The 27,958-nt window shown below is 30.7% G+C and overlaps 3 protein-coding genes and 1 non-coding gene across 8 annotated transcripts; 2 read left to right on the top strand and 2 right to left on the bottom strand.

Annotated features, from left to right (window-relative positions):
- Positions 1-7,014: 7,014 nt before the first annotated feature.
- On the top strand, positions 7,015-7,096 carry Trnal-aag (transfer RNA leucine (anticodon AAG)). The gene has a single exon. It is a non-coding gene; the product is annotated as a tRNA-Leu (tRNA).
- A 526-nt stretch (positions 7,097-7,622) lies between these two features.
- On the top strand, positions 7,623-14,711 carry LOC145976512 (epoxide hydrolase 4). Of its 4 annotated transcripts, XR_014440259.1 has the most exons (9): positions 7,623-7,852; positions 8,465-9,567; positions 11,138-11,262; positions 11,352-11,627; positions 11,771-11,928; positions 12,077-12,331; positions 12,446-12,747; positions 13,861-14,364; positions 14,441-14,711. XR_014440259.1 is itself a non-coding variant. In XM_083107654.1 (8 exons), the coding sequence occupies exons 3-8, from the start codon at positions 9,352-9,354 to the stop codon at positions 12,625-12,627; spliced, it is 1,212 nt and encodes a 403-aa protein (XP_082963780.1). In that variant the 5' UTR covers positions 7,623-7,852; positions 8,465-8,883; positions 9,021-9,351; the 3' UTR covers positions 12,628-13,420. The 4 variants fall into 4 exon arrangements, 3 of the variants coding, with proteins under 3 accessions (XP_082963780.1, XP_082963781.1, XP_082963779.1); XM_083107654.1 differs by lacking the exons at positions 13,861-14,364; positions 14,441-14,711 and having other exon boundaries at positions 8,465-8,883; positions 9,021-9,567; positions 12,446-13,420; XM_083107655.1 differs by lacking the exons at positions 13,861-14,364; positions 14,441-14,711 and having other exon boundaries at positions 7,623-7,790; positions 12,446-13,420.
- Positions 13,388-20,579, bottom strand: LOC145976511 (organic cation transporter protein-like). 2 transcript variants are annotated; one of them, XM_083107651.1, is made up of 10 exons: positions 20,424-20,579; positions 19,208-19,302; positions 15,673-15,956; positions 15,417-15,520; positions 15,147-15,301; positions 14,909-15,077; positions 14,457-14,782; positions 14,075-14,379; positions 13,870-14,006; positions 13,388-13,787 (listed from the first exon to the last, which is right to left on the bottom strand). In XM_083107651.1, exons 2-10 carry the CDS (start codon positions 19,242-19,244, stop codon positions 13,757-13,759), a joined length of 1,548 nt encoding a protein of 515 aa, XP_082963777.1. In that variant the 5' UTR covers positions 19,245-19,302; positions 20,424-20,579; the 3' UTR covers positions 13,388-13,756. The 2 variants fall into 2 exon arrangements, with proteins under 2 accessions (XP_082963777.1, XP_082963778.1); XM_083107652.1 differs by lacking the exon at positions 19,208-19,302 and having other exon boundaries at positions 20,424-20,576.
- Positions 20,580-20,627: 48 nt separating this feature from the next.
- Positions 20,628-25,284, bottom strand: LOC145976510 (WD repeat and HMG-box DNA-binding protein 1). Its single transcript, XM_083107650.1, has 13 exons — positions 25,000-25,284; positions 24,793-24,907; positions 24,502-24,653; positions 24,295-24,403; positions 23,975-24,217; positions 23,686-23,901; positions 23,317-23,604; positions 23,010-23,226; positions 22,661-22,885; positions 22,364-22,584; positions 22,058-22,300; positions 21,591-21,963; positions 20,628-21,512 (listed from the first exon to the last, which is right to left on the bottom strand). The coding sequence occupies exons 1-13, from the start codon at positions 25,074-25,076 to the stop codon at positions 21,163-21,165; spliced, it is 2,829 nt and encodes a 942-aa protein (XP_082963776.1). The 5' UTR covers positions 25,077-25,284; the 3' UTR covers positions 20,628-21,162.
- Between the last annotated feature and the right edge of the window lie 2,674 nt (positions 25,285-27,958).

Here is a 27,958-nt window from a genome sequence, read left to right as displayed (position 1 = left end):
CGTCCGAAATCATTGTTCTTGCGTTAGAGAAAATATAACATAGCTTCTTTATCGGCAAATATAATATGATATATTATCAGAAAATATAATATAGCTTCTTTATTCAAATCAATTCATGAAAATCAATTCTAGAAATCTTAAATGGTCACGGATGAGTTTCATGAAGCGCCAGAATAGATGATTTTGTTTAAACACGATTATAAAGCTCTATTATCCGATAACTTTGACTCTAGCCCTTAAGTTTTATTAATAAAAACGGAATATAATATTTATACATAAAATATTAGCAAATCGATTTTAATCGTCGGTTTACGCAGATTAAATACAAGAAATACATTTGATACAAGAAGTAAAATAAACGAGCATGCATTTACGCGAGTCATTTTCTTTGAGAGCAAAAATTTTCGTCGCACATTAGAACGCCGGGGGCTTTTGTATCAGAAACAAAATGGCGTCTCCACCATGCTTTTCCGAGAGAAAGAGGCGATAACGCGCGTATACGGCCGGGATTGCTCGGCCACGAGGGTCGATCGCGCGTATGTGCCATTCAAAGTCGATGAAGAGGTGAGCCGTGGCGTTTTCGCCGGCTGGACCTCGTAACTATCGATTGTGCTTCAAAGTCGATTGTGTCCCCATTATGTACGCAAGAAGGGGAGAAAGAAGACGGGGTCGAACACGGCAAAGGGAGACGAGGGAGGGAAGGACGAAGGGGTGACTGTGTTCCGGACGTGAAACGGCGGGAGAAGGAGAGGTGAAAGAGAGACAGGGACACCCCTAAAGTACGGGTCGTCCAATTGACTCCGCCATATTGAGTTTGGTTCTATGGGCTCTCGAGCACACAGGCTCTTGGAATTGAGACACATTATACGAAGGTCCTTCGTGGAAGGCGCTTCTAGCTTTGGTAACTTCGTTATGGGGTTTCTACGTGAGCAAAATCCAAGCGGCCCGAAGGTATATCACCCGGCAGCTTCCGCCTGCGGCGCTATCTACAAATCCGATGCTCGAGTGTCGATACGGCTAATTAATCGTACACTATTCCATCTTTGGAAATGTCAGCGGAAAAATTCATTATCGTGCGAAGAAAATTGCTTGTCAGGAAACTCAAGGAAAAATTATTGCGTTGCATTTGGATACTAATAGTCGATTCTAATAGTGAATACTAATCTTTCGATATAAACTTTATATTAATATGATGCGCGTACGATATAATTTGATTTATTTTAATTAATGAAAAACACGTTTTAAATAATTTATTCAATAATACTTGAAAAAAACTTTAATGGTAATTTTATTTTATATTAATATTTGAGCTTCTCTCTAGACACAATCTTTGTAAATAAATTAAAAGATTATCGTCGCACAATGATAAATATCTTATTCTTGCAAATCACGATACAGACCACGACATATTTAACGCTCCAGGTATCCAAGCAAACCCCGGGTAGCAAGATCCTCGTGAGCCCCCGACCGCGATATGTATCAAATTATTCTTATAATAGGAAATGGCGGCAACGTTACACCTACCAGGTGTCGTGCTACGAGGCGCCAAAAACGGTGCTCGTCATGAGAATGGCGCGGTGAATAACAATGCATCTTCGCTGCACACAATAATGCCAACACAATGTTCGTTTCTGGCTACAATAGGTGTTGCTTTAATGGGAGTCCGGTTGCAATGGGGTTCCTGTTGAAACCACCTTCGCTATACGATTTTCTCGTGCATGTAAACAGCAATCGCGATCTCTCTCTCTCTCTCTCTCTCTCTCTCTCTCTCTCTCTCTCTCTATCTCCATCTCCATCTCCGGATCGTTGTATGAAAAGAATACGTTGTATTGCTTGTAACGTCAAGATTTCGAAATGCGAAACAGCCAAGTAGTGCGATGCTCTTATACAAGATCATTTTACTCGTCGTTTCGATCTATCGCTAATGTCCATCTGTAACGGTAAAAAAAATTCAAATAAATATCTCACCCGAGAAGATTATATAACTGGCAAATAACGAAAGACACATACTTCTAATATACTTAAGAAACATAGAAAAAAGGAACTTTTTTGACGAAAAACATGAATGAATCGAATCGTAGGTTCACTATTTTCTTGCAAGATTGCAAGGTTCAAATTACATTATAATATTGATTTCAATATCATTGCTCTTGTCGCGTTTTACAAAGTTACTCTCATTGTTTTTGCGCCATATATCATATAGAGAAATATTGTTTACAATATATCAAAATACGCACGATGTTCTTCAGATCCATTGTTCGCAATTTTTGATCGATGAAATATACTTTTTTATCATTCAATACTTATTCGATCGGAACGAGATAAGAAACAGTAGTAGACGTGTTCACAGATCAGCCGAAAAATCAGCCGTTAGACTCGCTTGCTTCCTACCAAAGCAAGCTTACACTGTAAGGAAGTACGCCGGGACGCAAATCAAAATGCAGTCGCTACCGAAAGGACACTCCACCGGCTGGAGGGTCCTTTGCTATTACTGTGGAGGACTTCGCAGTGCTTGACGAATCACTCACTAATTGCGTTCGTGACATGGTCCAGAACTAACAAACGGTTCCTTCGCGTGGATATAATGATTTTTTACCCTCGTGTGCACTTTGTCGATATGCGCGAACAAAATCGGCGCAATGATATATATATGTTGCAAGAAGGAAAAAAAGATAGCATGCATGAATAAACCAATTATATATATATGTATTTTTTTCTAATCTACTTAACCGGATATATAAGATTGTTATTTTTAAAAACGTATACACACTCACGCATGCAATACATGCCATTAATAATTAATATTAAATATATGTTAACCGAATGAAAAATTTAAAATTTATCTAACAGAATTTGCAATCACACAATTAAAGAATTATGTTTCGAATAAAACGTAGATCAGACTTTCTCTGTCTCTCTTTTGCTATTATTCCCTATTGTCCTAATGATGGATAATCATAGGGTTTTCCTTGAGAGTCTCATTACGAATCAAGGACTTCTTAATGGCTCCTATGAAACTCATTGGCCATTTAACGCCGAGGACACGCCGCGACGTTGAATGATTGACAAGTTCGAGAGCGAATTTTCTTGTCAATTCCATTCTCTTACATATTCATAATTGAAAATTTTACATATATAATATTGTCTCATATACACAACAATTTTATATGTAATTTTATATAAAACATTATAAAATTCTTATAAACATATATTTCTAGACACTATATTAAATTACATTAAAATTTTTTTTCTTTAAATTCTTAAATTTGAAACGATCATGAATCAGATGAAAAAACTGTACGATATTAACACATGCTAATATTATTCATTATATCAATTTTAAATTCTTGTTGCTAACATATATTTAATATATATTTAAAATTAATATATAGATAATATGACAGTTTTATTAATATGGCATCATATACGCGATACGTGCGTAAGTTTTAACAATGGCAGTCTCTCCATACTTGCGTACGTACGGTCGACACCCTTTACACGTTCCCCTTGCGGAAACGCGACGTCTCCATGGTTACAACATTGAAACCCCGCTGGGGGATGACAAAATGGAGAGGCGCAATACTCGGCCCGACAAAAGCGAAGTAGAATCGAAGAACGCCGTCGACTACGTGCATCCGAATTGAAAGGTCGATTTCTATATACAAAGTGCTCCACGTAATCGCACTTTGCTGATAATGTACTCGCTGATAATTAAAGTCATCCTATGGCAGAGCAATGTAGCACTTTAACAAATCAATTCAGGAAGTCGACTCTTTTTTAAACAGCTATTAATCTTTAATAATGTATTGATTAATATCTTTTTAAATTTGCATAAATGTACACATACATACATGTATATCTCCAGATTATAAAACCTTAATAATACAAACACATATAAAACAATACAAACAATATGTATATAAGTGACTTTTGTTAAGTTAACAATTTTCTAATCATACACCTGAGTTAACAGTTATACAGATTATTCATCATTTATTTAACGTATTATCAATGTCTTCATTTTGTAACCATTACTATAATTATTTAATAATTAATTTAAAAAATTTTATTATTTCATAGACAACTATTTTTCTCAGGATTTTTAATTTACTGATAATTTAATATTAGAAAATATAAAATGAGAACAAAACAAAATAATCAAAATTAAATAATATTAAGATAACAATATAATGTGCATATGTAAATTATAATATATGTTATTCTTAGACATTTGTTTTTTTCTTAGGATTAATATTCTCAAAGTTAAGCATGGAAAGAAGAAGATGCGAAAGAAATATACATATATGTACAGCGCAATCGTATTTCTCGTTGCCGACAATGCAAGCCAGGTGAAGATCACATCGTGATTCACGCGATCTCCCGATGGTACCCGCATTGACACTATCTGTCATCGGAGACGCTACGAATTACGACTACGCACGAAACGCGAAATGTCACGTTTGTCGACGTCTACCCTAGCCGGAACAATCCGAACGATGGTATCTATATGTTTCAATGATATGATCATATCTCTTTCTCTCTTTCTTTCTTTCTTTCTCTTGAATAAACAATAATAAAGTATAAAAACTGCCCTTTATTTCTGTTAAAAACATGTTACAACATTGTTTATAATTCTTTTTATATAATATTCTTATGTAATATATATGATATATACCAAAAATTATATAAAAGAAATTTGTGCTCAAAAGATAATCCTAGCAGAGTGCAATCATTTTTTCTAAACCATTTTTATTATTTTTTTAACTATGATATGTTGACGCTGCTAGTTATTAATTTTTCAATTAATGCTAATGCACAATAGTAAAAATTTAAATTATTATATAATATTCTAACATAATTAAATTATGTTTAGGATTCGGCAACAATGTTATGAAGACGAAATATAATAAACTGTCAGAAAACGGAAAGAGTCTTTTTGGTGGCTGTGTGATAAACAAAGGAGGATAAGATGGCTACCTATGGCATAGGAGCGGATAGTCTAATCCCGGATGAGACGACGGCGGATGTGCGACGACGACGGAGACGGAGACGAAGGTGGAAGCGAGAGACGGCGCAGACACATCTCTCGGATTACGTCTTAACAAGCTCCACGACGTTCATTTGTCTTATCCGTTGCCGCTAATGCGACAGCAGCTGTTGAAATGATTAATTCGGCGCGAGGACGCTGTCTTGTTCCGCTCCGCCCGAGCATTCGATTTTGTCGTCGCAGATGCATCGCGGTTAATCAGCGCATTGCGGTTAATCACTGTCGTTGCAAAATACAAAGCTGAACGAATAGCTTTCGACTCCAAATGGAAATGCAATTTTGCCATTTATTACAATAATTTACAAAGTATATATTGATAGAGAATTGGTTTTCTAAATATTATAGTCTACAGGTCATACATATTTGAGATTTTTACAAGAGCCAAGCCTAATTGGTAGACCTTAAATTCAGTTTGATGTGCGTGGATTTTAAGAAAAATTAATCGATCTAATTCAATCTAATTCTAGTGACAATTGTATAATCGTGATTAAATTCAGCACGCAAGGTGTTCAACCGTACGATCGCTCATTGTTCATAAGAGAAACCCTATGTGCGACTGCTCGCATCCCGTTCAAACAAACAGAAGCGAGCGTGCGCGATCTAATTGGATTAATTTTCAATTTGTCGAGGCCACCTGTCGTCATGGTGCACCGATCGCGCGTGCCGATCGATGACTAATCCGCGAGAGCGAGAACCCGCGATTCCAACGAGCGCAGTCGGAGTCGATTATTAGAGTTGTGCGAGAGAACAAAGAAGCGCGGAGCGACAATTGTGCTTCATGTGCGCGGATATAGAGTTACAGGCGCACGAACGGAGAAAATGAGCGGCGAATATTAAGCCGGCGTAGCAAAATGGCCGACAGGCGAGAGAAAAAAAATAGGGACGTACCAGTCTCTCTTTCTCTCGCTCGTCACACGACAAGCGGAGGAGACGCGTAACGAACACTCGGTTCCACACACTCCGCTCGTCGGGTTACGACGTGACGCGGGTCGAAATTTTGCCGCGTCGTTAACGCATGCGTGACGCGCGCCGATCGAAAGCCCCGCCCGATCATTCTGCCTTTGTTTAATTCACGTGGTATCTACGCCCACGATAACAGTAGTGTAACGAGAGGGTTCTGTAAATCTCGCGAGATGGCTATAGAACATTTAAAAAAAGGAGAGTACGTCTAAAAATTAAATTAAAAAAAAAAAGAAAATAATACAACACAAAAATTTAATTCTATGATCCTGGGCAAAGTTTTATTTGATAATTGAATAAAGAAATTATCTGAGCTCTTTATGACAATCAATTATGTCATTTTGCATTCTCTAGCTATACCAAATTGTTGTAAAACTCAGAAATAAAGACAAATATCGAATATTACAAATATGCTAATTAAAATATTATTGAAAGCAAAATCTTTATTGAGAATATTCTCTCTTTGTTACATTACTGTTTATAACACGACTAAGGCTGCGTTCGGAAACATCACCCGAGTGCCCCCGGGTATCATTTTATCCTTGTTGTTCACCGAATGTTAAACAAGGATAAAATGATACCCGGATACACTCGGGTGATGTTTCCGAACGCAGCCTAATAATATAATCTATAATTAGTGAGCTTCTAACCATTTTTAACCAGATGAAAGAACTAGGATCGATTGTGTATTTTCTTATCATTGATAGATTGTTTACAAGTCAACTTTAGAGTTATTTTTAGCATCGATTGTTTCGCGAATTCTCGAGTAGACATTCTCTGACATGTAGATGTTTGTAAGAAAACTTATCCAATTTCACAAATTGAAGGATTTTAAAGAAGTGAAATAAAAATCTTATTGGCGATCCCAATTTACTTTATATTTAAAACAGAGTTTACAAACAACAGAAATTACAAATTTATTTCATTTCTTCATTGGATTCTTAATTTGAAAAGAATTACAATAGACATATATGAAAATAGAACTACGGAATAACTCTACAACAACTGGTAGCGTGGCCGAGCGGTCTAAGGCGCTGGTTTAAGGCACCAGTCTCTTCGGAGGCGTGGGTTCGAATCCCACCGCTGCCAATCTTTTTGCACAGGTTTCGCGAAAATCTATATTTTATGCAGAGAGATAGTGTTCTTGTTTCGAAATATTATGACATAATATTTATTTTAAATTGTTTGATGATTATCTATTGTCGATAAATAAGTGCGGTATAAATTATTGTCGATGATCAACTGCCACTAAATTATCTATTGACAATAAATGAGTGTGTTTCTTTTCTGCATACAAACTCTATCGATAAAACAAAATTTAAGAGGATGCCAGAGTCTTATTTTATTGATAAAATGACATTTTTTAATTTTAAATAAAAGATTTTAATTTTTTTATAATTCAGAAATATTACCATTAGTAATATCTAAACAAAAAGAACATATAAAATTTGAATTGGAAATCATGTTCCATATAGAAGTGTTGATTATTTAGATTACAAAATGTGTGAGTCGGGGCTGCTCATAATTATTATTTTTACATATTTCAAAATCGCAGATAAAGATTATTACACTACTATACTACTATACTACTATACGTCACATACACATATGTATGCTATACATTACGTGAGTTAGATTAGAATAGATTAAAATGAGATAGCACGGGTACAAGTCCATAGTTCAACAACGGTTGACAATTCAAAGCTGTTTTCTTCTTTCCACGAAGCAAAGCAGTAAAGAACAAGAAACTGTTAGTAAACGAATGTAATGGATCGAAACGAAGGCAAGAAAATTATTCGAGAGAATTTAGAGACAATAAAATATTTCTCAAATGGAGCTTCAGAGGTCGTATGTCATATTATAATTATATAATATATAGCATTATATATGTTATATGTTTTATTTAATATTTAATGTTTTATTTATATATGTTTAATTATATAATATATAGCATTATATATATTATATATGTTTTATACAAATCGCTATTACATTTTTCGATCTGCGATAAATAATAAGTAGGATTATTAATTACGTTGACTTATATTTTTTTTAAATAATAATGAGGAGAATATCATATTTGATATAGAGAAAAAAGCGTTATTTTATTTGTATATTATATTTATATGCAATTTATGTGTAATTTGTATATATAATTTATGTAAGTCTATAAAAAAAATGTAGATAATTTTAATCCAAAAAATATATCTCAAAAATATCAAAAATTAAATGAATTAAATTGAAACTGACGGATTAAAGTGAAACTAAGGATGTAGAAAGGTTATATTTTGCGAGTTTATTTTGCTACGTCAATGCAAAATTAAATTCTTAACATGTAGTAATTTTTATTCCAATATATTTTATAATTTCTTGACAATTCCTTGAAAATAATGTTATTTAGGGAAATGAGAGAATAATTTACATTAATTTAATAATTTTCTACTTTATTCTTTGCAGAATAATTACACTAATTTGCGCGAAGAAGCGGAATTCGATAGACATTCTCTTGTATTAGTCTATAGATATCGAGATCTGTTTATGAAGAAAAAATGTCATTGAGGTGAACCATTGGAAATTCTAGAACACGTTATGCAGCACAAAACATTTTCAGAAATGTACTTTTCCGTCGAGGACTAATGAAAAGATTGGACCTGTCACACGATGGCCTTTCAGTTCAAAAAATTCGATCAGTGATATTCTCTCCACTACCGCGACAGTTTATGAATCACGTAGATACCAGTGAACTTTGTGAAGCGCTAGATATCACATCTACATTCTGAGTTTCGTTACATCACTTCGCGAGAGTGTAATGCATCAAAATCACATGTGATCAGGATATGCTGTTTCATATCTATCAGTAACATCGTGTTCTTCGAGTACGATTAATATTTCATTATCAGTATTGCTGTGTTTCAGAATTTGACAGATTGTGTTAGAATAAAATAGTCGAAAATATAAAATGATTAAAAATATTTGACAATTTAGAAATATATATACTATCTCGCAATTACAGATATTACGTTAAAAAATAGGAAAAATATTGTATGTGTTCAAGCAGTGTACAATTAGCAACTGTCATTCTATGAGTGCTGTGTATTTGATTATATTCATCTTTGAAAAAAATACGAAAAAAGTTTCTGCATCGGGTATCATTTGTAACGTAGTGTCATTCTCTGATTTGCCCACGTGACGACACGCACGTGTCAGCAGCCTGCGTACACACATAGCAGTCTATCGTTCGAGGCTATTGTTTGTACAGAAGACATCTCGAGTGCCGTTACAAGGAATAACAGGTTTTCGCTCAACTTCTGCGTAGATTTTATTAATTCTTGGTCATACTGATCATGATCGCCGCAAATGACAAGATCGTACGCGCATCGACGTCCGAAACGATCAAGCTGCACTTCCTATCTTTTACCTACGGTATATACCTAATAATTAAACGATTTTTCAAATGGATATGGGATCCCAAGAAGTTCTTCATGCTGCGACAGCGGGACCAGCCGCCGCCGTGTCTGGTCGATAACAGCTTCGGCACGCATTCCTACGTGAAAATCAAGGTGGGAGAATATATAGATTTCTATATAGATCATATATACCATGCATGTGTAATGACCGAATGACGTAAATAAATACTATGTACAAGATACCAGCGCGAAATATTACTTGACCTTTGATAACTAGCGATATGATAAGTTCAACACAGGCTACATTCGAAATTGTTCATATCTCTTTAAAGTTGTTCCTCGATATATTTCTAGAAATATTGAATTTTGTAATATAATTGAAGAACTTTATGTAAAAACAAATCAGTTTATCAATTTAATAAGAGAAAGCAAGAAAGAGATTTCTTTTTAATTATTTTATTATTTACTTTTTTGTAAATTATAAATTTATTCCATTCTTGTAACAAACTGTCTTGTCTTCAACCATTTAATGATATGAGTCCAAGATATGTATATTGTTTCACCATCTTAGATATTCAAAAATTTGGATTAATATTAATATATGGAGTAGTTTTAATTATAATTCTCTTAATTGCGAATTGATATAAATTCAGCGTGTCACTCTATACAGCCTCATTTTATGATATCAAGTGCATATGACACTCGAATGTTAAAGAATAACATGTTGCACAACCTACATAATGATAAACAGTTATTCTTAATTTAATACGCAAATTTTTGTTTCTTTTTTAACACAATCCGTTATAAATTCTGATAATAATTATCGAGACAGATGTAAGTGTGGTTTGATATATAAACGTGCACAGGAAAATGATAAACATTGTGGAAAAGTTCGATAAACATTGTGCACTGTGTGCACATATAATACATAAAATGATAATTGTTTTATTATAACAATAAGCTATCATTACCATAATGATTTGTAAAGAAATTTTACAATATATTTTCGAATACATTATTAGTCGTCGGATATTGTAAATTTCTTCACAATAATTAGCGTTTATTAAACAACAAGTGCAGTTCAATTAAAAAATATTGCAATCGACAATAAGAGTTAATCGTCTGTCTTTTTATCGGCAAATTTAAAAAATGCGACGATATCAAATTATTGTTTAATCTAGAAAGCACAAAGACGGAAAATTCCATCTGTCACAAGAGAAAATTATAAATCATAAGAGAAAGCTTCTTTTTTTATGAGAGTCTGATGTAATTTAATCATTTCTTGATATTTACATGTTTTACTATCATAATTACAATAATATCATTATCGTATTTGCATTAAATCATGTATCACGGGACGTAATTCTGTAAGAAAAAGTTCTCGCATTTATAAAGTTTGCTGTTTTAAAAAAGACACGTGCGCGTATTTTTGTACGTATCCCAGCAAACACCAAGTAACAGTTATATAATTGTTAGTTATAATTTCCTACTCAACAATATAATTGTTATCTAACACATAACAGTTATATAACATGTAACAGTTATATTGTTGAGTAGGAAATTATAACTAACAGTTATATAACTGTTACTTGGTGTTTGCTGGTATATATATATATATATATATATATATATATATATATATGTATGTCATTTCTAAATTTTAAAAACAAAATAACAATTTCTTTTTGTTAGTTGATACTTTTGACACTTTTCTTTCACACAGGGTGTTAAATTTCATTATGTAGAAGCGGGAGATAAAAGTAAACCACTCGTGTTATTATTACATGGATTTCCGGATTGCTGGTTATCTTGGAGAGAACAAATTCCACATCTCGCAGAACATTTCAGGTTCTATAATTTATAAAATACTGAAATACACTATATAATACACTATATAATATATTAATATATATATTACATCAATTTTCTTATTCTAGGGTAGTGGCTATAGATTTAAAGGGATTTGGCGATAGCGATAAACCGTTGAACAAACGATCTTACAAAGTCGAAATTTTAATAAATGAGTTAAAGCAATTTGTGTTGACTTTCGGTGTGAAAACATGTAGCATAATCGGTCATGATTTAGGAGGTCTTCTGGGATGGTACATAGTCGCTTTATATGGAGAACTCATTTATAAATTTGTTGTCATTTCGAGCCCACATCCTAATTTCTATTGGAACAGAGTATCGAGAAATTCCACGTTAGATGAAAAGTAAGTATTTCTTCGATATTTATATTTATTGCTATATATTTATATTTATATTTGTGGTTAAAAATTTGTATAAATGCTTTCATCAAAATGCTTTTTAAAATGTGTGAAATTATATGTATATGGCAAATAATGTGATTTTGCAGATGGATACATTTTAGTAGATTACCATTTCTACCAGAGATAGATGTGCTTAAAGAAGATTTATCTATTATTAACGAGATATTTCAGCATCTTCAAATATCTCAGAATGGCACAGAGAAAAACTATATTGAGGCGTATAAATATGCCTTCAGCAGAAAAGGTAAAAATAATCTTAGCTATTAAGAACTGGTCTCTCCTATGACACGCGTGTTATTCTTTTGTCTTGACGTTTTCCATATTTAAAGACCATATTAAAATTATATTAAAGTTAAATTAAATTAAATTCCATATTAAATAATGTTTCATAGAGGACTGGACAGGACCAATTAATTATTATCGCAATCTTCCATTTACAAGATTGAATATAGATAATGATGCACAAATTGATAGCAAAACACTGCTAATAGTCGGAAATATGGATCCTTTTGTAACGATAGAGAGTATCATTCAAAGTGCTGAACATGTAGAGGTATCCAGGGTTAAGATCATATCAGAGGCGCAACATTTTCCACATCAAGAAAAACCAACCGCCGTAAATGAAGCGATCATCAAGTTTCTGATAGGCAAGTTTTATTTCACTTTTGTCTCGCGTATACAATTTTTCTTATAAAAATTATATTATTCAAAGAACAATATAAAATCTTAATATCTCATATGACAAGAGAATAATGTTTTAGGTACAACATGTAACTTGCCATCTTCAAAGATAGCTTCAAAGAGCCTTGTATCCTCCTGGTTAGGATCGTTAAGTAATACCGTTAAGTATGGCAATCATATGATTGACGCTGTGCATAAACGTACCAATGATGTAGTAAATGTGTTACCCACCAAAGCACTTTATTTGGGTCAAACAAGTTAAATGAAGGAGAGAGTGTTATCTGATATCAACGTCATATATTTAAACTTTGCATCTTTTTCTGAAAAATCTGGAGCGAACCTACCTATATGCATCAATACTGACATATGAACTTCTTAAAAGGTTGATTTATGATCCTATTTATTATTTCCTTTTTATATATAAATATGTCATTACAATGAAAATTACAATTTTTGTGAATGATAAAGTCTCACGATATGAAAATTTCATCACATTCACTTTTAATATAAGAGATATATGCTTCGACTTATTTTTAATTTCTATATATATATTTTTTTTATAAGATATGTATGAATAACTAGTAGAACAAAATACATTTTTTACAATTGCATACAATTATTATGTAGAAGTAATAATGTTCTAATAAACAACATTGTAAAATTATAAACAAACTTGATAAAATTTTGAACATTAATAATGAAATATTTTTGATAATTTGATCATTAATATTACGATTATATATATGTGATATATAATCATATTTTTCATTAAATCTGTAACATAAATACAGAAAGTATATTAAAAATACAAAACAATAGATCCTATTGTATGTTATAATATTAATTGTATATATTAATTAGATATTACAGCAATAAATAAACAATATATTTTGCTTTATATTCGAATCTCAAAAAACATGTATATTAATTGTAAAAAATTTGTCTTTAATAATTTAGCATTAAAAAGTGATAATGAACAGTTTTGTGAAATCATGCATTATAAATTAATAATGTAAATAATGTAAATTACGAAAATATACAATTTTTATGTAAAATTTGAATTACATGAAAAATATCAGTATATCATATAACATACATACAGAATAATAATAATTGTAAAATGTAAAAATTATTCCTTCTCTTTTTATCTCTCTTTCTTTAAGTATAATTTCAGCATTATAATATTTAAAAAAATGTAACAAATTATCAGTCTCTGATTTTTTTGCATAAACACTAGAGTTGTTAGAATAAATAATTTAATGACAGATATAATGATAGAACAACTGATTGAATAAAATTGTTTGTAACATATTTCTGTATAATATTCGAATTATACAGAATTACAGTTATAAAAATTATTGTACAATTCATCAATACAATTTTGCACATAATTATATTGATGTATTTGCTTTAGGTTTTTTCCTGAAAAATAGAATATTTACGTGTAAAAGAATTGTATTAGCAAAATTATAAGATTGATGGAATTATCTTACAGAGTGCATACTTTCCAAAGTTTTCACCATCTTCTATTGTCTCTGGTAATTCACAGTTCATCGTTTCTGGTAAAAATAAACAGAGTACAGCGCCTAGTACTGGTCCTATGGCAAATATTACCGGAGGCAGCCAAGGTTGAATAGTTCCCTGTGAATTATTTCATTTCTTTAATCTTCAGGAACATAAAACGATTTTTATTTATAAATGTGACAAACCATTGTAGCAATGTATGGTGCGATTATACTTCCAATTCTGGCAGAAATACTTCCCAAGCCAACGCCAATATTTCTTACGACAGTCGGAAATACTTCACTGCTATATAAATATACCGTGGGAAAACTAATTGCCATACCCACAAGGCCTAACGAGGCTAAAAATATCCGAGCGCTTGCATTGGTTATCAGAGTTATCAAAAGTAAGCTAATACCGGACAGAATATTCCCTCCTATCAAGATTTTTAAACGGGAAACTCGTGATATCAGAAACAGAACTATTACAGTCCCAGGTAATTCCATGGCAGCTGTAAATCTCATAAATGTTTAATCAATATGCAAACACCAAATTTTTTTATTTAATCATAGAATACTGTCGGATTACCAGAAACTGCGACGTTGATAAATATATCGCCGTCGAGATGACCCATGTATTGTGCCAATCCGAAGAAACAGATACCGCAAACGAACCAGTTGATGCTCACGCATATAGTCTTCAGTCTCAGATTCGGAGTTCTAAATAAATGCGTGATATTATATTTTTCCTTGCTCTTCGTAACTCGATTTGCTCCTTGACTCTCGTAAGTTTCAAGAGCTAATTTCACATTTTCTATCGATATCTTATTTCGTTCGGCAGCTTTTAACAAAATCCGTTCTGCTTGTCTCGGCTTGCCCATGGCTAGTAACCATCTTGGTGATTCTGGAATAATCCTATTTTGCGAAACGTATCTTAATAATTGATTTACTGGAATTAATAAAATTGGCGAGTCTTTCGATTTTACTGAAACCAATTCTTATTCTAGTTTACAACAACTCATACATAATTTATGTACGTACCAGTAATACGTTAGTAAGAAAATTGATGGTATCGAGACAGCCATTTGAAAACCAGACCATGTGCGTATCAAATAAGATATTAAGGGATTCATTAAATGTCCAAGTAGAAACGGCACGTGGAACAGAACCGACATGATCGATCGCCATTCAATTCCAGTAATCTCCATAACTGCGTGATTAATGAACTGATAAGTTGCACAAATAATTGTATCATAATTTTTTATTGTGTCCGACTTACGTAAAACAAAACTAACGAGCATCGTTCCACCAGTGGCTACAGCACATATGAATTTCAATATTAAAAACAATTCGTACCACGGTGCGAATGCACTCGCGAATCCAGTTACCGATTGCAACGCGATTGCAATCATCAACGGTTTTTTTCGTCCAATTCTATATAAAAATACGTATATCGATATTAATATTGAAAAAGTATAGTTATGTTAGTATATTTGATATCGACCAATTTAAATTATAGTCATTTTTCAAATTATAGTTGTGTAAATACCTATCGGCCATTGTACTAAAAATTAAATTGCCAATAAGCACACCGAACATTGTGCAAGATTGTGCAAAATTTGCCAATTGTTCTCTATCGCATATTAAGTCCCACTGAAAACATTAAAATACAATTTAACACGTATCTCTTTATTGCTTCGCTTGGAACATTTTCGCAAATTATTAATGAATATATACGCAATTAATTAATGAAATATTAATATTAAAAGAGAGAAAGAAAGAGAATATCAACAATTATAACTTACTTGCGTTATAATGGTTTCTCGAAATATTCGTTTATCATATTTGAAGTCTGTACATTTTTCTACAGTGCCGTTTCCGATATCAATTGCACATTTCATTATCATAGACTCATTAGTTACTGATAATGGCGCAATGCATGAGAAATTGGTAGGCGGAGCAAGAAATACGATAGAAAGTTGATGCCAAGCTACCGGAAATTTGACGAGAGAGATTGCCACCGCGATCACGATGTGCCATGGACCCATAGATCCCATGGCTTCTTGAACGATGTCCAATGGTATGAGACCTAAATAAAAGAAAATATATATGCATAATACTTGATATATAAAGCAAGAAAATATATTTAAACATATATGCAATTATGTTACTACAAAGTTATTCGTTAAAATACAAAACAGCATGTTTTACAAAATGTATTAGCGTATATACAAAACTATTTTATGCACTTGCCAATCTAAAATTGACTTTTTTAATCATTTACTTATCACTTGATAATAAGCAGAAGATATGCGAAACAATGAATTAATAATATTTCAATGTTAGCTTTATCGCATGTTCGATTACATTGGATTCTAACTGCAAGTTTCATAAATCTGATAATAAGACATAATACTTCTAAAGTAATAATATAATTGATAATAATTCTGATTCTTTTAGTAAATATTACTTTTTCAATCAAAAAACGTTAGATAGCTATTAAAAATGCGAATGTAAAAAGCAATTAATAATATTTAATATTTATTAATATTATTAATATTAAAATTATAATATTAAAAGTAATTAATATATTAATAAAATTTGTTCTATTTTAGAAATATTAAATTTGACAAGACTTTTAATCTCATTGACTTTTTTATCATATTCATTGTACTCTTCAAAAAATACTGCAATTAAAAAATTGTAGAAAGCATTTGCAATTTTTTTGAAAGATGCCAGCAACATAGATTCGTGGAAAAATAATTATTATCATATTATTATTATTATTATCATATATATCATTTTTTAAAAGAAAGAGAGAGAGAGAGCAAGAGAGTAAATTTATCATGCTTTTAATTACTTATCAAATTAATAAAATCTCATTTATTTCTAATTTATTTCCAATTTATTTCTCTATATTCCAATCCAAAATACATTAAATAAAACTTTTAACATTTTTTACCACTGTTCTTTACACAATAAACCGCTATCAGAGCTATAAAAACTCTTTGAATGATTAAATCGGATCTATATTACCTAACATAACATAATTACAGATGTCATTGTACTGCGCAACAGCACGACAGCATGCGGCGACAGAAGTGCATTCCTGTGTTGCAATAACGGTATATGTCGTATCAGCGGTATATCTGACATCATAAAACACATGCAGACTGTAATAATAGCTGTTGCCTTGCGCGTGAAATCTTAGTGTATCAAGTTTTCGAAACCACAAAAGAATTATTTAGATCAGTATTTCATAACTTGAAAATTGACATTATATATTTCAACAAAGTTAAAAAATTCTCAAAAACTTTTTGCGAATTAGCTATTCACATATATGTATATAAAATTGATTCCTTTATTGTTATATAAACTTTATAAAACGTTCTTCATTTAAGAAAATTAACCGCTTTTTATTTTCTTACTATATACGTAATATATACGTACTATATACTTACTATATTCGTACTATATACTTACTATATTCTTACTATATACGTACTATATATGTAAAATCTTGACATTATACATGGATTATCCTCATTTTCAGCAAGATGTTTTAATCTCGATGTCATGATTTCATTTAAAAAAAATTGTGTATAGATTATATTGGTGCTTGTTTTTTATTGCTTTCTGAGAGAAATTTAAAATGAAAAATATTATGAATACAATTTAAATTACTCATCATAAATTATAATGTAGTAAATATAGCTAGATAACGATAAATAACAAAAGAAATATTCATAATAGAAAATTAAGATATATTACGAAAATATTATTGAGACTTGAGTTTTAAAACATGTAATTACTTAATATATAAAAATAATAAATGACACTTTGACGAATTTGTCACATTAATATTAATATTAATATTGCGATTTCCATGCAGTTATGTAAGTTTCGGCAAAAATATTTAAATCTAGTTTGCACAGTCTGAATTTAATATGTATTAAGAAATTAATATCTGCATGATTGTGTAAGACAATTTTAATACATTCGAATTTTTTTTTATGATCGTTTTTGATACAAGAATGTGCAACAATTAAATCTTTGAAAAGAATTTAAACTTTATTTCATTCATATGCATCTCTCTCTTCCTCTCTTTGTCATCATAGGAGCACATAGGAGATACTTGCAAAACATTCAATGTAAATGAGTAAGCTTATACAAGGTAAGCAAAATATATAGTCGTATATACATCACGGTCGTGTGTGTACATAATGAGAAATGCAGACGTAGTCTATGTGATACATGCATATTATAGACGCGAGTCTTCTATTTTACGAGGAAAATACTTTGTACTAAATTTTTGAATAATGAAAGAATTTGATCTATTTGATCTAAAGATTTCATTGCCAGATAATTTAAGGAGTTATGCCTAGTCAGGCCGAAAAAAGTATGATGTTTGGGAATTTTTTTTTTAAAAGTGTAATAATTTTTTTACAAATAAATTTTTATTCGAAAGTACAAATATTAAGGATGTTATTATATATATATTTTTAAATAAAATATTAAAAAATGTAAAAGTTATAATTATTCTCCCGGATATTGTTTTTTAAAAAGCGCTGCGCGATGAGTAGTGCTTAATTCATCTGATCAAAAATTCGACAAACTGTAGTTAATGTATGAAATTGTCTAGTAGATGAACGAAGGATTAATTGAAAAATTGTTTTGGGACAAAATGGCACACTGAAAAAATTGTATTCTCAACTTAAGAATATGCCACTTATCTTTAGAATATATACTAAAGATAAGTGGCATATTCTTAAGTTGAGAATACCATTTTTTCAGTGCAACCATTTGACACTAAGATATTTTTTTTCGACTTAAAAATTGTTCATTTTTTTATTTAAGCAAAAAAAAGTATTTATTAAAAAAGAAATCCTTCGTTCATCTACTAAGTTTTTATATGTAGAAGCCTGTAAAACTTTAAACAAATCGATATAACGGTCTTCGAAATCTTGCTCACCGACATTGAAAAAGCCCCGGTTTTTTTTTACTTTTATGACTATAATAGGCATAACTCCTTAATATCTGAAATTACACGAATAAATTCTACTTTATTATTATCTATTTTATTATTTGTGTGACTCATAATTCTACTTTATTATTATCTATTTTATTATTTGTGTGACTCATAATTCTTTTCATACTATATCTCTTCCAAGCAAAATTAATAGCAATCAGGTGCTCTCCTTATCCATGGATTAAAAAAGCGTGCAATCGAAACACATTGTAAATCAAAATATTAATATCAATTAATAATAAACATTATTGTTCTTTCAAAACAACATTAAAACAATAAATATTGCAGATAGATAATATAACATTGATTACCCATTTCGCGCCAATTTTTCTCGACGTCACGTTGCATTCTCTCCTCGGTCAATTTTTTTAATATTAAGAATCACAATTAAACGGATGATTATTTGCTGTAAAATGTATGAAATAAATATTTGACGTGCAAAAATATAGGTGAGCAATTTATGTAAATTTTGTCATTTTTTGGTACAAAATTAGTTTTTTCAATTATTTATAGCAAAACGATTAATAAAAGATCTCGTTTTTCCTTGATAATAATCGAAAATACATTTAAATTTGTAATTTAAATATATATAGAAAAATATATGTACATCATCTATTAAATACCCAACAAACATGATAACGTCTAAAAACGTCTTAATGACATATTATAATGTGTTATTATCATTAAAATGTCATTAACGTTTTATGTTATCAGCACGTATTATAATGTTGAGTATAATACGCGATATGACAATATATAATAATATGCTATATTATAATTGTTAGTTCATCTAAATGTATTTGATCAACAATTATATATAAGAACTTTTTTTGCGATGTCCAAGCATTCAATGCAATTGACATTACGTATATTAAGGAAAAGCAATTAAGAGTGTAATATTTTATTTTCGTATAAAGGAGTAATCTACTTCGGAAAATATAAAACAACATATTTTTAGAAAATATATACAACACATACTTTTAATTCGAATTATGTTTTCGTCTTTATAAATTTGTACATAAAATTGGTAATAAAATGTTTCCTAAATTAAAATAAGAATTGGAGTTACAGGTAAAAAGAGCGCATCCTCTATATAAAGAAGAAAAAACTTGAAAAGAGAAGAAATAGATCGTGACATAGATTTCTTGACGTTATCATCGATGAATTACATATAAAGTTGTGAATCGGATGATTAACAGCGACACATATTTGATTTTCCGCTAAATTATACATTTTAGCCCATATTCTGAATTCTCTTTTATCGATAAAAGTGCCTCTAAAAGTGGCATATAAGCCTTCTGATTGGCTACAGGCCGCTTTTAGGAGCACTTTTATCGATAAAAGAGGATTCAGAATATGGGCCTATGAAAATTAGGTACACAGTGTTACATAGCGGTGATGCAATTCGGAGTACACGTGTGTCATGCATACACGGACTATTTTAACATATATTTAGTGCGCTCGCCTTCCGATCAAGTTTCGAAAATAAATAATTTACGCAGATTCGCGTCAGCCAAATCGACTTACCTTTCATCGTTTTGGCCGATCGCTATACTTTCTTTTCGCCAACTGCAAATTTACTTTCAGGTCACAAAATGACACGATCTCTGTCTCCGTAAATTTCCGTGTCGAGTGCACGAGAGACCGAAGCGAACTAAAAACAGATCTTAAGTTTTGCCATTCTACCTTATCGACAAGAAAAGTAAGACGGGTGAAATCAAAGACGAAAAATTCAAGACACGAATACACACCCGATCATTATCTATTTATTGCGCATTAATACTTCTTTTTATTTGACAGATAGTTGATCTGATCTTGTTATAAAGAGATTTGTGCAATATGTATTATACTTAGAAGTAACGGAGCTCTGTAGACTATATTCCTAGCACAATGCACCTTTTTACAATTTTTATATAAGTAATAACATAAATACAATAAGATGTTCTTATATTTGATATTAATTAATACCAAAAAAACTTTTAAATATTAATGATTAATAAAGATTAATATTACATATTGATTTTAAAACTCTGCAAACAAAAGAGTTCACTGGATTTCTTTACATACATTTTACAAAAATTTTTTGCATATATTTATCGAGAAAACTTTTTGAGATATATATAAAAATGTAAAAAATAAACAGTCCGATATTTTTTCAGACTCTTATTCATTCGAGAATCCAATGAATTTCTTTTATTCTCATTAAATTGCTAAGATTTGTGGTTATTAGAGTTACAAAAATTTTCATAACCAAGAGAATAAAATTTTACTTGTCGAATGCGAATTGGCTGAGTTTGCTGCTCAAAGATCGTTTTGCTTCGTTACTATGATCATTATCTGGACTCGATAATTTTCGTTTTTTATTAAGTTCTGAAGATTCAACCGCGCTATCCGCGTTATTTGAGTTCGATGTCTCCTCTTTGTAACGCGTTAAACCAATTTTAGTTAATTCGACGACATTTATTTCAGGGAATTCTTCCTGCAGATTTTTTCTATTTTTGGCATACCAAGTAACAAATGATTCTTTCCTAGATTCAGTCTTTGATTTCGGTTTAATAGGCACAGTTTTTACAGATTTCTGGGGTTTTTCTGGTAAACTATTCAAACCAGCTAAACCTATATATAATGTGAAAATAAGTAAATATTTCCAGTATAAAAAGCAAAATATAAAAATTAAATATAAAAATTATTTACCTTTTGGTGATAAAGATGAATTTCCAGCTTTTAAAAATGGATTTACTCTTTTTAATGTTTGACTCATGGCCAGTGGTTTGATCTCTATCTCCGGTTTTTTAATAGATGGTAGGAGCACATCATTGTCTTCTTGATTATTAATACTAGAATCATCATTGCTTGTAAAATTATCTTGGTAATTTTCCGTCTCTTCTTCCTCTTCTTTTGAATCTTTAGAATCAAATTTTGTATCAGCAATCGTTTCCAATTTCTTTGCCAATGCCGTTTTAGACACACGCAGGGCATATCGTATAGCCAAATCTATCACTTTTGTTGATGCTATTTGTTCACAAATATCCACTGCACGATATTCCAAATTGCTTCTACAGGCAAGCTGATTGAAAGAAATAAAATATCAACAAATATAAGAGTAAAGCTATACTCAAGAGTATTAGAACAGAAATGAACTACTACTGCTTAGTACTTACTGCTATTAGAGTTAATAACGCTTCAGTTTCATCCGATGGATTGGTTCCTATCTCCCACAGTTTACGTTCTTCCTTAGTTTTCTCGGATTCTGGTTCGCAAAGAGGTGCAGAAAAAGATACCTCAGTGATTATCGGCAGCGGAATTGTCGGTGGATAATAACTCCCTTTACAAAGGATACATCGTATATTCCGTTCTTGTTCACTTACACCAATTACGAAATAGTGATCGGCTTTACCTTTATCCTAAAACAGAATTTTTAGTTATATACATTGTATTATGAAAAATTCATTAGCAATTTGCATTACTTGTATATTTGTATCACATAGCACTCTCCATTGACAAGATCTCTTATTGTATATTCTGACGATATCATCAGAATCCACTACAACAGGAGAATGAGCATCTGATAATCCCAACCACATAAGCTCTGATGTTGGTGAAAGTGGGACTGTTAAAGTTTGACTATGTAAGTGTGCTCTCTGTATTTGTATCCATAGTAGATTTATATTTTGATCGCCTGCTGCACCTTTTTTTGCCAAACAAGAAAAAAATATTTACAATTAACTATTAATTTCTCATCATGTTAGTTAATAAAAGCTTACCAATTCCAGCATGATAAGCTACCAAAAGACGATTTCCTAAACCATTCATTGTAACTACAGGTCCGGGCAAAGCTAAAATTTCACGTTGTGTTCCTCCTATCATAAATATTCTTAAATTTCTTCTAGATGTTGCTACCGCTACAAAATTATCACCAGCTGCTAGACATTCACTTTCTTCTCCTTCTGGTAGGTCTAAAGACCATTCCTTATTTCCAGAACCCCAACCTAATATACATAATGAAACAAAATTCATTAAATAATTTGATTAATATTATTTGATAAATAAATAACTTCACTTGTCTTGTTTTATCATTTATATATATAATTATATATATAATAAGTAACTAGCCTTGTAACACTATCACAACAATTTTACTAGGGCTATCATCAGAAGGTGGGCAGCTTAGAGCAAGTGTTTGAGTAGATAAAGCAGCTATAGAATGCCGTAAATAATTATTTATATGCATACTGCGATGAATCGCAGCATCATGAAATTCCACCTCGATACTGGAGTTTTCCTCATCCTCTGATGTAAAACATCTAACCATTCCTACATCATTCCACATCTACAAACGCCGTACAAAAACTAAATTTAATTCTGTGGAAATTATTATAAGAGTATACATAAAAATATAAGCATTATTATTATATTGTACCATGAAATATGATAATAAATGAGAAGGTGTTGATCCTGGTTGGAAAGGTGATTGCAACTTTACATTGGGCATAAAAGCTTTAGTACTGTATGAAAGTTTTTCAGAACCTGCATCAGAACGACTTTTTTGATCATCTTCCAGATTAACAGATGATTTAATTTTGTTCAAAGATATCACATTTTCTCCATCATCATTATCATTGTCCAATAAATCAAAATCATTTTCCACTACATCTTCATTTTTTTCTGAATTCTTGATCGCTTCATTTTCAGGTTTATTAGAACTTATCTGAAAAATTATTGTAAGATACTCTAAATATATATAACAAAATCTTAAAATATGTATAGACACATGAATATATTATCATACCACATCAATACATCCGAGTTTTCCCAATGCATCGCAGAATGCAATCTCATTGGAATGATCTATATGCCATACTAATGCAGTGATTTTAGTATCTTGTTCATGCTCCAGATATCCAATCACTTCTTTAGTTTCTACATTCCAAACAATTATTTCTCCATATAGTGAACTAGTGGCAATACGTTTACCACATTCAGAAAATTTGCAAATGCTAAGCTCCTACATAAAAACAAGAAAATAATAATTCACTATCAATTACTAATAAAATAGAAGCATTAAATCAATGGCTTACAGTCTTTAAAGTAGGATATTTCAATCTATATAATTCCTTCCAGGATAATCTCTCAACTACAACTATATCTTTGTTAGATGGATATGCCAGACAATTCCCATCTGTACATTTAAAAGAAGGCGTGCAATATGATTTAGCAGTAAAAAAGGAGTTACATTTTGGTACAATATTATTCCAAATATGTATAGTACGCTTTTCCTCAATACTCCATATTCGAATAGATCCATCTGCACTAGAGGATGCCTAAAAGTATTAATTTTATATAAATGATTTAAAATATTTCTTTCACCATTGATAAAATGATAAAAAATAATACCTACCACAAATTCTTCCTTTGGATCTAGAGACAAGCCTAAGATAGGCGCTGTATGACCTTCTAATTCTGTACTGTCTGATGTATTAATATTTGTAACATGTATCCGCATATCACTTAAAAAAAAAAAATTAAGTTATTACAAAAATACTAGTCCATTTAGTACTGTAAACAAGTATTATAAACAAAAAATTTTATTGTGTATGTCACATACCAGGCACCAGATACTATCAAATTACTATTTTTTGCTGTTGCTAATGCTGAAACTGGTGCTGAAAATCTAGTAACTATCCCTTCCTTTTCCAAGTCAGGATAAGTAAGTATTTGCACTGTATTATTGTCATTTCCCACAAAAATTTTACCATCCTTAAAAATAAGAACTTTTGTTAGAAATAAAGTTACTTGATTTTTATTTAAAAAATCTTCAAAATAATTTTACAAAATATTCTTAGGGATATTAAAGTATCAATAATTTCTATCACTAATTTACAATTATTGTAATTACTTTAGAAATAGCAGTAATAGCTTGTTCCGAGATGCAACTAGTGGCTGGATCATCATCCATTAAATCTAACCAGGACCTAACATCCCCATCGCATCCACAAGTGATAAGTCCTCTCCTACAATCGCAAACATATAATTATCATTAATAATTCTGTAACAAATTATATACATATGCATAAGTAATAAATATATGCAATATATTATTTACTTTTCGCCCGAATAATAGCAAACATCAGTGTGCCCTTCTTGATGAGCATATCGCATGGGTTTCCTTATTAAAGGCATGTTCAGCCAAATTCAAAACTGATAAAATATTGAAATATTTATATATTTCGTATCAATCTTTTATTACCTATATATAAATAACTTTAAATGTTCTATATTTTGTCGCGCTATATAAAATACGAAATATACAAGTGTTTATATACGAAATATACAAGTGTTTATATTGTGTATAATAACCAAGTATCATTATACACAATTACAACCGTTGCGCGCCATTTTATTTACACTTTTCTTTTGCTTCAAACGCAAAGAGTGTAAACAAAAGGTGTACATAAAAAAACATTTAAGGCCGGTATTCATAGTCCGTTCTTATATTTAAGATCGTCTTAAGATCCCATTCAACCAATCAAATAGCTGCAATGCGATCATTGGTTGGTTGAATGGGTTCTTAAGACGATCTTAAATATAAGAACGGACTATGAATACCGGCCTAAATATGTATTTTTTAATTCAGATACTACACATATACAAAAACTGTAGTATATATAAATCTCAATAAGTAAATAATTGCTTTTCTAAAAACTCGTGATATATGATATATTTGATCCAGAGAGAAGACTGAGAGATGTCATGGCCCGCTTTTAAGTGATCCCTGGAAGCGATACTCCCTCTGTGGACATTAAAAACGTGAACATGAACTACAAAGCCAATGTCCACGAATGTTCTCAGAGGGTAACATATATGTCTCTCTGATAATATAAATAATATAAATAAAAATATAAATAATTTAATTAATAATAATTTATTATATAAAAATATTAGTATGTTCTCTCTTTCCACGCTATTATTTATTTATTTATTTATGTATGTTCTTTTTCTTCTCAACATCATTTATTTATTTTTTATTTATTTATTTATTTATTTATTTAGCTCGCTCTAAGTCAATCTTCTAAAATGCAAAACTAAATATTATAGAATTTGACTTTGAAAATAAAATAATCGAATAAATTCAAATAATTAGCATAACGAAAGGTTCCGTGATAAGTTATTTAATAAATAATCAATTTTAATTAATTAATGAAAATACTTCTATAATTTAATATTCCGCGTTAGCGTATACTTTATAATATATAAAATATTTCGGCAACGAATTATCGATAACACGGTGTTCGACTTTGGCAATACAAAAAATAAACAGTAGCGCGCTATGTTAAAGCTTTAATATTAGAATTAACTATATTTCGACCAATGCTTTAAATTCTCAATCCTTGTTATTAAACAATATATAATTTAATCGAAAATTGATTAAATGATAGAAATCCAAAATATTAAATAATTACTTCGATCATTGCGATTTTTACGGACAAAAAATAATAATTATTATAATATTTAGAGTCACAAATATATTTCATCCGTGTTACTTTATCGTTCTACTTGACAATCTAAATGTAATTTGGATTGTGAGAGAACACGAAGTAAATCAATCGAATTATAGATGCAAATAATTAGCATAATGAAAGGATAAATTGTTTAATAAATAATCAATTTTAATCAATAAATTAAAATACTTCATTAATTTAATATATTCCGCGTTAATGTACATTTTATAATATATAAAATATTTTGGCAACGAATTATTGATAACATGGTGTTCGACTTTGGCAATATAAAATATAAACAGTAGCGCGCTATGTTTCAGCTTTGTTATCATTCGCACGGTGACTCTCGAGTAATAAGATAGTGGTGAGAAACGTTTCGTATTGTATTGTAATTTTTTTACTAAACACGATTACGATTAGTATCGAAACATAATTTGCTTTAAATATTAATATAAATTAATTAATTAAAAATTAATTCACGACATGAAACTGTATCGCAACTATAAATCTTTATCGAATCGCAATCATTCATTACCGTGATTAAAAATTGAAACAAAATATACATAAAAGGGGATAAGAGACTCAATTATGTTATGAACTTTCGATCATTGATGCTTATTATATTTTATTAACAATATTAGAATTAATTATATTTCGACCAATACCTTAAATTTTAACAATCCTTGTTAATTAAACAATGTACAATTTAATCGAGAATCGATTAAATGATAGGAATCCAAAATGTTAAATAATTGCTTTGATCGTTGCGATCTTTACGGACAATAATTATTATTTCAATACCTAGAGTCAAATATATACAAATATATTTCATCCGTGTTACTTTATCGTTCTACTTGAAAATCTAAAAATAATTTGGATTATGAGAGAATACAAAGTAAAACAATCGAATTATAGATGCAAATAAATAGCATAACGAAAGGCTCCGTGATAAATTGTTAAAAAATAATCAATTTAAATCAATAAATTAAAATACTTCTATAATTTAATATTCCGCGCGCGAATATTTTATATTACAGAAAATATTTTGGCAACAAGAGAATTATCAATAACACCGTGTTCGACCTTGATAAACAGTATCGCGCTATTGTTAATACGTTACACGGCTTTATTATCATTCGCACAGTACCTTGAGCAATAAAGTAGTGACGTTTCATATATTATCAAATTCTTTCTATACATAGTCGACCCTGACGATATAAACAGTACCGCGGTAATGTTCTTGACTTACGATCATTCGCTCAGTGGCTCTTGAGCAGTGAAGTAGTGATGTGAGACGTTTCATATATTATCAAATTCTTTCTATACATAGTCGACCCTGACGATATAAACAGTACCGCGGTAATGTTCTTGACTTACGATCATTCGCTCAGTGGCTCTTGAGCAGTGAAGTAGTGATGTGAGACGTTTCATATATTATCAAATTCTTTCTCTAAACACAATTGCAAATGCAACGAGGAACTTTTCGTGAATGAGTGTAAGTGCAACGAGGAATTCAAATGAGTGCAACGAGGATTAAAGTGCTACGAGGAAAGAGCGAAGGAA

This window comes from Camponotus vicinus, unplaced genomic scaffold (assembly GCF_025532165.1).
Source record: "Camponotus vicinus isolate PSW18456_S1 unplaced genomic scaffold, iyCamVici1.0 SCAF_9, whole genome shotgun sequence".
NCBI lineage: Eukaryota > Metazoa > Arthropoda > Insecta > Hymenoptera > Formicidae > Camponotus > Camponotus vicinus.
Note: the sequence above shows the minus strand (reverse complement) of the source record. Positions and strands in the feature narration are given on the sequence as shown.